This window comes from Anguilla anguilla, chromosome 1 (genome assembly GCF_013347855.1).
Source record: "Anguilla anguilla isolate fAngAng1 chromosome 1, fAngAng1.pri, whole genome shotgun sequence".
Classification (NCBI taxonomy): Eukaryota; Metazoa; Chordata; class Actinopteri; order Anguilliformes; family Anguillidae; genus Anguilla; species Anguilla anguilla.
Genome location: NC_049201.1, coordinates 73,353,953 through 73,365,108, shown reverse-complemented (window position 1 = coordinate 73,365,108; position 11,156 = coordinate 73,353,953). Strand labels below are relative to the sequence as shown.

Genomic DNA, 11,156 nt, shown 5'->3' with positions numbered 1-11,156 from the left:
ACTAATATCACCCTTTCATGAACCACTCCCTGCAAATTCTGTTGATTGTTAATAGTGCCCTGACACATGAAAATGCCTTAGTGGTTCTGGCGTTTGACCAATGAATCATACAGTATCTGACTTGCTTTGATCTATAGTCGGAAAAACACATTTTAGACGCTCAAGCCCTACTCATGCACTTACACAACTTTATCATAAGGCTTAGGATTATGAACGGTTGGTTTATTTCATTGTGATATTATAATTCTGTGAGTAATATCGCGTAAAGTTACTTTAGAATTGAAAGAATTGAGGAAATATTGGGTAGCATTGCTTTGGAATACATCTTATTTAATTTCGGTGAGGCAAGATAGCCTATATTGTTTGTAGTACCCGAACTTGGCGTCATTTGGATATCAATACTTTTAATGGCAGGCCTGGATTTTGGCAGTCTGAATGAATGAGTTATAGACGGTGTATGTCTTGTATGTGTGAGTAACTTGGCATTTTTGTACATTGAAAACGTGTTTTTTATGAGATAGCATTTACTCCTCCCAGCCATTGATATGGAGCCATTTGCCTGTCTATTCGGTGGTGGCTCTCAGGACTTTGTTGTTTCTTGAAATCCTATCATTTATTTTCCAGCCAGTTTTCTTAATTTCTTAATTTGCCGTGTGCTCACTACCTTTTTATCTAAAAATGAAATTGTGCTAAAGTGTACAGTTTTATCAATAAATTGGTCCGAGTGCATTCCATACTTACCAGGCTGGACATAACCACCATCAGCACTACAAACAAAAACTTCAGCTGTTCTGCATGTCTGTGGACTACAATTACACACAGTCTAAATGGGATTATCATTCTGTCTGTCCCATCACATTATTGCTAACCCTTCTGTGTGTCACATAGTAATGCAATAATTATGCTGCTGGAACCTAAAACTTAATCTTGCATGTCTAACAACTTTCCGTTGCAATAATACAGCTGCCATAAGCTACTGAACAATGTCTGCATAATTATATTGGACATGCAGATTTTACATGATAAATAACCACACACACGCACACACACACACACAGTGATGACCATAATGATTGGGACAAAGACATTTTTTATTGATTTGGCTCTGTATCCCACAGTTTTACATTTGTAATCAATCAAACAATTCACATATGATTAAAGTTACTTGGCCCTGTGTGTATTGTCATGTTTCTCAGATTGCCCAGGTGTAGGCGACGCTGGCTCATCCCAAATTGGCAAATCCCGGTCGGCAGTTGGCATCTCAGCTTGTCCGTCAGGTGCCGCCGGAAGTTGACGCAAAGGCAGGCGTAGAGCACAGGCTTCAGACAGCAAGACAGGCAGCCTAGGGCAGCAGTGACCACCAGAGACGTCGACGGCTGCTCTCTCCTCACAGGCACCGCCCATTTTGCTCTCTGCGCTCGATCGGAAGGTGTCCGCTAACAGGGCGACGTTATACGGCGTCCAGCTGACGAGGAAGAGAGCCACCAGCGCCAAGATCAGCCTGCTGGCCTTCCGCAGCCCCGGGGAACCCTGCTGGAGCCGCGGCAGCATGCGGGAGCAGCAGAAGACCGCGACCACCGAGGGCAGGAGGAAGCCGTTTGGCCATTTAGGCATTGGATATTTTCCAATATTAATATCCTGCATTATAGAAATCAACATTTTTAAGGGGGGCAAGGGGACGGGGGGTGGGGGTGTTGGTCACTCTCCAAGAACCTAACACAATAATGATGCTAGCATAGCAATCACTACAACACTACCAGACATCAGTCCTTGCACACTGTTAAAGTGGGCATATTCTCTGCCAATACATGCATGGTTGTGCTACCTCTGAATCCAAAGTGGTCACACTGACCTCATAGTCAGAGTTGTGTACGTTATTGATTAAATTGATTATCTACAGGTACTACACACATTTGGCATCCCAATAAATATACATTAGGGGTAATTTATTTACTTCAAGTGGTGGAAAATCAAGATGTTATGAGAGACTAAGGGGATCTGCTTGAGGAGTCCATGTTGTGTGTGCTCCAAACGCTCTCTGTGTAACAGTTGAAAATGTTTCACTCCAAACATATTGCTAAAATAGGGCCTTAGAAACTGGTAAATGTTGTTTTAAACTGATTTTTGGAAAGAAAAAAATGGTGTTTCTAGGGTGCCTGAAAAGAAATGTTGAACTGGGTCTCACAGGGTTAATCCCTGTTTGGTTATTACACTACCATGGAGTGTTCCACTTTCACAGTTTCAAAATGTCCCCATGAATGTCCTTGAGAGTGTCCATAAGCATGCAGAAAGTAGGGAAGCGTATTAAAGCAGTGCAACAAAAGCCGGAAGTGAGCGTGGTGAAAACCGGGAGTGGGTGGTGTTTAACACGGAAGCTGCATTCAATGCCAAAAATCCCAGATTTTTACTGTTATAATCACTGGCACTGCTATTGTTGAGATGTGAAAGCAACAAAAAGTCATGGTGTTAAAGTGACAAAACAAGCTGTGGTTTGGTATTTTCCTTCATTAATTTTTTGTGTGACTGTAACCTGCCCATGTATGTAACATTTGTTGTTTAAAGTAGCTGACCATCATCTTTAGACTAGACATTGAAGAATGATTTAATACATCTCTTCATTTTAATCTGGTAGTGAGTTGTACATTTTAATAAAGGTTAATCCAACAGGTTGCTCTGCCTACCAACAAATTCAGCAATTTAATTGATAATTGATATCTTTGATAATAATTACCAAATTCAATAAAATATATTGTATTTGTTGTATTGGTACACTTGTGTTTGACTGTCCCAACAATACAATCAGCTATGCGTTTGAGTCTTTGAACTTATGGAGAAATACTTGGAAGGATTGAATTTTGTTATTATTTAGGCTACTTGTAATATGAAGTTGTGTTCTATGGTTTTTGCAATCCTTTTGAATGTAGAAGGTGACATTACCGATAAATAATGTTACTCTTTTACACTTTGAGCAACAAGACAGTGTCCTGCTTATTTGGTCTGCTTCTTGCTGCTAAAATTAAAGGGAAAAGATTCAATGATCTTGAGCTTTTTTTTTAGTACACATAAAGTTGGTTGAAGAAATACAAGAAGTGGCATCTCCCTCCACCCATAGTTCGTAGTATTGCAGTCCGCAGATGGATACTCTTGGGGGGTTTCAAGAAACAATCACGCGACAACTCGTTTCTTGTAACACAGCACAGCGAGCTTCCTGTGAAAGTGAAAGTAAAGGAGTCGCCACAAAACTGTGGGAGTCGTTTATTCGACGAAGAAGCAATGGCCGAATGCAATTTTGACAACGCATCAGAAAGACCCTCTCTCTTGGAGGCAGACCTAACCTGTCCAGTGTGTAAGGACCTCTTCCGAGAACCAGTTCTTTTGTCCTGTACCCACAGTTTCTGCCATGATTGTCTGGAGCGTAGCTGGGAGCAGAAAGGGATACGGGAATGTCCCGTGTGCAGGAAGAGGTGCGAAGGCGAGCAGCCGATTCCCAACCGTGCGCTGAAGAACACATGCGAGTCCTATCAGAAAGAAAAGGGCCTTTGGGTTCCGCTCGTGGCCGAGAAACGGTGTGGGTTACACCACAAAGAGCTGGTGCTGTACTGCGTGAAGGACGAGGAGCCCGTCTGCGTCGACTGTGTAACGCTGCATAGAGGCCACGAACTGAGTACTCTGGAACAGAGCGCACCTTACTGCAAGGTCAGAAAACAAAACAAAATAAAATAAGAAACGTATGGTGTGTGCTTGTTTTTGTAAACAGTGACTAGCCAGTTTTGCATTTAAACGTGTTTCCCAAAAGTTTAGTCGTCCTTTTTTCTATAACAGGGTGCAACTAGCTAGTGACGCATACGGAAGCAGTATGCAGCTTTATTGAACCAGCTGGATAGTTGACATGTAAACTGTTTTCAAGTAAATCTGTTTTATATAAAAACCATCAATGTTAGATAAGTGCAGTGGAGTATGTGCTGTAGAGTGGACAGATGTTAGATTTAATAAACGGAAACCCAACTTAACATAAAGCATGTAGCTCGTTACGGGAAAAGGAAGCTTGTCTGTGTGCAGTTTGAAGCAAGCGAGTCAGGAGTTTAGCGTGGGCCTGAAAATTTCAAAATTAAAGTACCTACGATAAAACCAGCAGACGCTACGTGTAGAGGGTTTTCAGCACCATCTGGTGTCCCTAATCTCTAAATCTGAAGCTCCCCTCCATGACCTCCATTTGTACCAACCCTCTCTTTTTCTCTTTAAATGGAATTCTGTAAATATATATCCGCAAAAACAGCATGAAGTTTATTATAGCAACCCAGAGGCTTTCTATGAGTGGTCAGATGCACTGGTTAATCTATGATCATTTCTAAGATCAACTTCAGTTAAGAAGCAGTTGGGAAACACATCATGAATGAAAGATGCTTTGTAAGATAACTTTTACGATTATAGTGTTGCCAGCACACCTCATTCAACAGCTAGAGATCTCATTGAGCTGATATTTAGTAGAATCAGGTCAAATTGGGGTTAAAATGAAAACCTACAAGATGGCCGATCACCAGGAACTGGGTTTGTCAGCCATGTCTAACATATGTTGAGAATATTTGAAAAATGTTGACAACCTGAAAAATGTATCTATATATAACTTGATTCTTTTTGTTTTAATTTCAGGAGGAACTGGACATTAAATTGCGTGTCTTGGAAGAGAAAATGCAATTCTTTAAAATAATTAGTCACAAATATAAGGCAACATCGGAGTATATCCAGGTAAAGTTGCTGGTTTTCTTCATTTTGAATGAATACAATTCAGATGTGTGAATGAAAGTGTATTTTCAACATAAATGTAGACGTGAATTGAATTTTTAATTTAGTTTATTTTATGGTAAGGCTTCACTGAAAAGTTCAGTGGTGAATTGTATCAGTACACCTGCTTGTTTCTGATCCGAAACCCCCTCTCCCATCTTGATTCATTTACAAATTTGTATTCATTTGTATTGTCGGTTACATATTTATCATTTTAAATCATTTTACCAGAAAGATTCAGGTCTCACTTCTGGAACAAAAGAAAGGCGCATTGCGGATAAGTAGAATGCTTGCGCCAGTGTTTATCAGGACAAGTAATGAAATGAAACCAATGCAAGCGCTTCTATTTCTGTTACTATTACTGTTATTTCAAACTGTTACTGTATACATACTTTACCTATAATTCCTACAAAATCAATTTTGAAGTGTGAGACTTCAGTGAAGGCACACATTTCACAAAGAATATGTATTCGCTTCTTGATTGCATTTGCATGTAAAGCAGTTGCGTTTCGTGAAATATTCTATGGTACTAATGCATTTTACTCTCAGTTGGAAAAACAGGAGCCCATCTTATGGCTTTTCTCCCCAGAGTCAAGCTCAACAGACAGAGAGACAGATAAAAATGGAGTTTGAGAAACTTCATCGGTACCTGAATGAAGAGGAGGCCTGCAGGATCGCCATGCTGAGAGAGGAGGAGGAGCAAAAGAAGCAGATGATGGAGGGGCGGATCGCCAGTCTTAAACAAGAAATGACTGAGCTGGCTAAGCTCATCCAAACTGTAAAAAGGGAGATGGGAACTGATGTCCTATCTTTCCTGCAGGTACAGAAAGTAACCTCCTCTGATGCTACACAGAGGAACGCCAGTATAATAATAGCAATCAGTTGTGTATATAGAGCCCCTTTAAGGTCCTGTGGTCAATTACCGTATCAGTTGTTTTTTTTAAATTATCCATTAAAAACATTCAGTTATTAACATTCATTTTAAAACGACAGCGGTCAGCTTTAAGTCGGAAAAAACCAATACAATGCGTCATCTGCATTTCTGAACAGGATATTTGTGTTCAGATACAACCTGATTTCATTGTGCCGTTTTCAGCAAAGGAAAGCTGCGATATCTGCTTCAGTATGCACACTGCATAATGTTATCTTTACTGTATATTCTTGGCAAGTCCTTAAACATAGTTCATGCATAGGCTTGCTTATTGTTTTCAGAATTAACCAATGAAGTTAACCAACAATTCTATATATATATAGTTTAATATATGTCTTTCCTCCACAGAATTTCAGAGCCTTGAAAAGAAGGTAATGTGAACCCCCCCCCCAGTTGGTATCTTTAATTCTTTGCCATGTTATATCAAATTGCTGAGTCCGCACCAGGCTTGTAAAATCCTGGTTCAGAAAGTAAAAGTCTTCCCCAATAATTTGTTCCAATTACCTGTATTTGCTAATTAGAACAATTCTTCAGCCAGGAGGTAGAACTAATTAGTATAATTAGCTGGCTGAGTTCATCTGTGGTAGAAACACATGGCAGGACCTTTACTTCCTGACTCGCTGGACCTGTGCTCCACCTGTGGTCCACACCCTTATTGGAGCTGACTGTAGAATGTCACTGCAGAGCCCAGTGGACCGCTGATGATCCTCCAAGTGTCTCCGGGTCGCTCATCAACGTAGCCCAACACCTCGGCTCGCTCGCCTTCAAAGTGTGGGAGAAGATGCAGTCGCACGTGGCGTACAGTGAGTGCAAAAGCTGGAGGACTGCTTTCTTTTATCTTTTCATTGGCATGTTCCAGGAATCATGTGTACAGAGGAACAATGTGTTCTCTTCTCTCCCCCCCTCACCCCTCCCTAGCCGTCCCCTCGCCCTGGCGTGAGGGATATTTTGTGGGACCGGCTGCTATAGTTCTAGAAGGATACTCAATATTGTGTTTAAGGAATCTTCCGCAGAATCCCCTTACATTGACTGGGCCTCCCACCAAACACTAAATGAATCAGCCTAGGATGACATCTGCTTGGATGTTTGCTTACACAGACACCACTGTTTATTAAAGCAATAAATTATTTTAAAAATGTACTTTTAAAATGACAAACATAGTAAAAACAAATGCAAAATTCAGTGCAAATAGACTTCTTTTGGGGTAGGGGGGGGTGTGGGTGATGTGCTGGTATTGTGGGTAGGCCTATAAGGGCTTAGCACCACAACCTCTCAGGGTGTGGCTGTTGCATTTCATGTGTCTCTCTTGCCTCCTCAGTCCCAGTGATACTGGACCCCAACACTGCGTCCCCCTGGCTCTCCATGTCTCCGGACATGTCCAGCGTGTATGCCAGCAAGGAGAGGCAGCTGGTGCCGGACAACGCGGAGCGCTTCGACCCCTGCGTGTTCGTCCTGGGCTCGGAGGGCTTCACCTCCGGGCGCCACCACTGGGACGTCCACGTGGGCGACAACCCCAAGTGGATCGTGGGAGTCTGCAAGGACTCCCTGCCCCGGAAGCGCAAGTTCACCATGTCCACCAAGAGCGGCGTGTGCACCATCGGGCTGAGCAAAGGGGTGTACAGCGCCCTGACCGTGCCCCGCACTACGCTCCCTCTGGAGAAGCTGGAGAAGGTCAGGGTGAAGCTGAACTGTGAAAAAGGCACGGTGTCCTTCTGGGATCCCAGCAAGGACGAGCACATCTGCACCTTCAATGAGAAGTTCACCGAGAGGGTGTTCCCGCTCTTCGGTCCGGGCCTTCAAGTCACTCCCATGGCCGTCACTCCAGCGAGCATCACCCTAAACTATGCGTGAGGAGCCAGACTACTCACTTCAGGTAGCCTGAGAAGCTACAAGGTGACCGGCTTTCCCTGCTCTGCCTTGCTGTTTGCATGACCGTGATGAATTGTGAATCAGAGTGATCAGGAGAGGAAGGGAAGTTCTTTGAGAGGCTGATTTGAATATTTTGATCTTTCAGATTTAGGACTTTAAATCTTTTTTTTTTGTCTTTACTGTCCATCTCAGATATTTGGTAGGGGGCTTTAAAGGAAAAATTCACCTGGAAAATGTCATTAGAAAATGTGCTGCTCTTTTCTGTGTGGGGAGTGGGGAGTGTGGCTACAGTGCCTGTAGCGTGGGATCAGATTGCGGTGGAGCATTTGTAGCTACCTAACTACTGAAATGACAGAGGTGCAGCACAAATACAGCAAAGCTGTACATGTAGTAATAAAAACGGATGTAAAATAGCTATACAAACTGAGGTGAATGGGCAGGGTTGAGAATGGAGGAGGAGACGTATTTGACGTATAAGACAGGACCACAGCAATGCAAGGCAAAACTCCTGCCTAGTGTGCCTTTCTATAAAACAAAATCCTCAGATGAAAACAGTGCCCTTAAAAGGACACAGATGCCTTACCGTTGGCCTCCATCTGTGAACACATAACTCACATTTTTGGATGAAACCCTCGGATCACTAGTCAAGTTGTGAATTTGAAGGAAAGGTTGATGAAAGTGAAGCCTAAAGAGCATTATATGGCAGTTAGAGGTACAGTAAAGTAATACAAATTCATATATTTGGAAAGGACAAGGAACAAGCCCAAAAAGGTGAATGTCCCACAGTGTCCCCAGTCAATGTCCTGATATCAAATCCACTGAGAATCTATGACACTTAAAATTTTGGTCCACAAGCATCGTCCAACCAACCTGAAGAACCTGGAGCAAATCTGCCTAGAAGAATTGGGAAAAAATCACTCCAGACAATGTAGATACTTACCTTAAAGCTCTTATTGCAGCAAAACATGACTCTATAATGTTAACGTGTGGTGCTTGATTTTGCATGCAGGCACAAGTTTTTCATTTTCATTTTCTTCAAAATATCTGCTTGCAAATAACTCATTTTGGCCTTCTGAATTTTCTGTTAGAGCACATGCATTTACAATTGAAATACTGATTGTAAAAATGTGTCTAAGCATCATTTGTAATGCTGAGAAATTTAGTTGTCAAGGGGTCTGAATACTTTAGTCATATTCAGCTTCATAATATTGAAGTATTTTGTCTATGTAGGTGCAGGTACCTTTCCTCTGTCAATTGGCAACTTGGTGTGCCAGTATATCATTCTTTTCAATTTATCTGTATGGGGACTGTATTGTTATTACAATGTGAAATCGGACTACCAAAATTGCTGAATACAACAGAATTGTACAACTTATGAGAAATCAATATAACCTATATATATATTTTTTTTAAATATTGCTGCAGCTTATCTACAGAAATTTCTTCAAAGGGGTAGTTCCCCCAAAAATGAAATTCTGGTGTTTCCACTTAGCCAAAGTAATACCAATTAGACAAGTAGATGGAGTCTGTCCATCCAAATAGTCTTGCTGAAATGGGATGAGTTTTCTATATATTCGCTGGAGCTCACCCTGATAAAACGCACCCTGTGGGGCCATTTTCCTCTGGCTTCGAAAATGTGCCAAAAATTTACATCAGAAAAATTCAACAGTAATGCTTCTTTCCAAATATAATTCTGCAGTTTGTGCGAGATGTGTAAGTGGAAACATACCTTCATTTCATTTTTGGGTGAACTACCTTTTTAACATGTCTAACATGTCCACAAGAGGGTGCCTAAAACTTGATAAAAAGTGTACAACACCAAATAAAGTTTTTTCTTGTTTCAAAAAAGGCACAGATCTGATTTATTTTAGTAATAATTACCGAACATGATATGGCAATGTTTTACTTAATGAAAATATATTGTATAACAGACATGTATTACAGTAGTAGCAAATGAGCTTGGCGTTGGAAAGTGAGAAATCTTAACTTTAAGATGGTCATCGGTCTCAACTGTTTGCATTTACTTTTGTGGATTTACGAACTTGCTGCTTATCTCAATAATCCCCTGGAAAATGGTCCCAACACTTTCTCTGAACTGTCTCTCACACCGGGGCGGACGTTTGATGTCATGGTTGAAAAGGTGCCTAAATTTCATTAAAAATAATACAGTTTTAATATCAAGACAATTCCTCCCATTAATTGTAGAATTTGAGAAATTTGAGAAATTGTTCTATGCGGATCCAATCAATATTTTTTTTTTGTATTCCCTGAATCTGAGAACATTTAGTTGGTAGTCAAGTCCTGAATTTGATGAAAATGAGAGGAAATAGAGAGAGGAAATGAGAGATTGTATAAAATAACAGTTAATGAGGTATATATTATGCACAGACATGGAAAAAACTATATACTTTCATTCTCATACACAATTACTCTTTTTTTAACCTTTTTTAGCTGCTTTTGTTGAGTAATTATATATTTTCTCAAAAACGTAAGTGCCCAAATAATTGGAAACCAAAAACAATTTAAAATTGATAAATCTTATGCACTGAAATTCTACTTATTTAAATGAATCTCGGACTTCAAGAACTGTATTGTGGCTTTCCTTCACTTTCTGTTTCTCTAGGGTATAAAAAAGAGATAAAAAAGATATAAAATCCCTTTGTCATCCATTTCTATAGTGACAGCCAAAGAACTGTCAGTTCAGCAGAGAGACAGACGGTTGTTGTCCTAGACAAGTCAGGGAATGAGGACCAAACATGCATAAATCGTTTTAAACGTACCACAAAACACCATTAGGGCAATAATCAAAAAGTTTTGCACAGCTGGAGCCATTGCAAGCTACCTAGGAAGAGGGTGCAATACATGCCCACATGCATAGTGAGGAAGATGGTGAGGGAGGCATAGACCCCAAGAATCACAGTTTAAGAACTGCAGAATTTAGTTGCGTCTTGGGTCATCAAGTCTCAAGTTCAACCATAAAACACCACCCCCATCCCAACAGGCTCTTTTGAAGGTTTACACAAGGAAAGCACTTACAAATTCAAGTGTCTGGACTTTGTCAAATGTCATTGAAACTGACTGGAACCAGGTGCGATGGTCAGACAAGACTAAAATTGAACCTTTATTGAACTTTAATACACGGTCTATTGGATTTTTGAATATATAACACTAAAGGGGTCAACCCAGGTTCAAATCTGTGTAGGGTTGTTCTTATTTTCCTCATGTCAGTTTCTATTAACTGTATGCAAAACAAGCATTGCCAGTTTTCAAAGTTGCACTGTGCACTTAAGCCACCCACTAAAACTTTCTGTGTGCAACTTCATTAACATAAATTGTGATGTCAATGGTTTTTTTTTTTTACAGGAATCATTTTAATATATTTCTGGGCCATTTGTGAATGCAAAAAAAAGTATTAAAACAACACATGAGCAAAGAATTCACAGATTTCAGTTTCCTGGAGCTTTAAGCATTAAATGAATCATTTACACCAAAAAGAATAGGCAGTTCCTTGATACATTTTTATTATAGGATTGAATTTTACATCACAGAATTGTGTAGTAAACGTGACACATAA

The 11,156-nt window shown here is 40.5% G+C and overlaps 1 protein-coding gene across 1 annotated transcript; it reads left to right on the top strand.

The window, feature by feature from the left end:
- The first annotated feature begins 3,058 nt into the window (after nucleotides 1-3,058).
- On the top strand, nucleotides 3,059-9,431 carry trim35-28 (tripartite motif containing 35-28). Its single transcript, XM_035435430.1, has 6 exons — nucleotides 3,059-3,696; nucleotides 4,651-4,746; nucleotides 5,372-5,602; nucleotides 6,062-6,084; nucleotides 6,398-6,516; nucleotides 7,032-9,431. Exons 1-6 carry the CDS (start codon nucleotides 3,274-3,276, stop codon nucleotides 7,562-7,564), a joined length of 1,425 nt encoding a protein of 474 aa, XP_035291321.1. The 5' UTR covers nucleotides 3,059-3,273; the 3' UTR covers nucleotides 7,565-9,431.
- The last annotated feature ends 1,725 nt before the right edge of the window (nucleotides 9,432-11,156 follow it).

Excerpts from the sequence above, each read along its gene's own strand:
- trim35-28 (XM_035435430.1), top strand. The coding sequence starts at position 3,274 with ATGGCCGAATGCAATTTTGACAACGCATCAGAAAGACCCTCTCTCTTG. Across the intron at positions 5,603-6,061 it reads ATGTCCTATCTTTCCTGCAG|AATTTCAGAGCCTTGAAAAG; the intron begins GTACAGAAAGTA and ends TTTCCTCCACAG. Across the intron at positions 6,085-6,397 it reads TTCAGAGCCTTGAAAAGAAG|AGCCCAGTGGACCGCTGATG; the intron begins GTAATGTGAACC and ends ATGTCACTGCAG.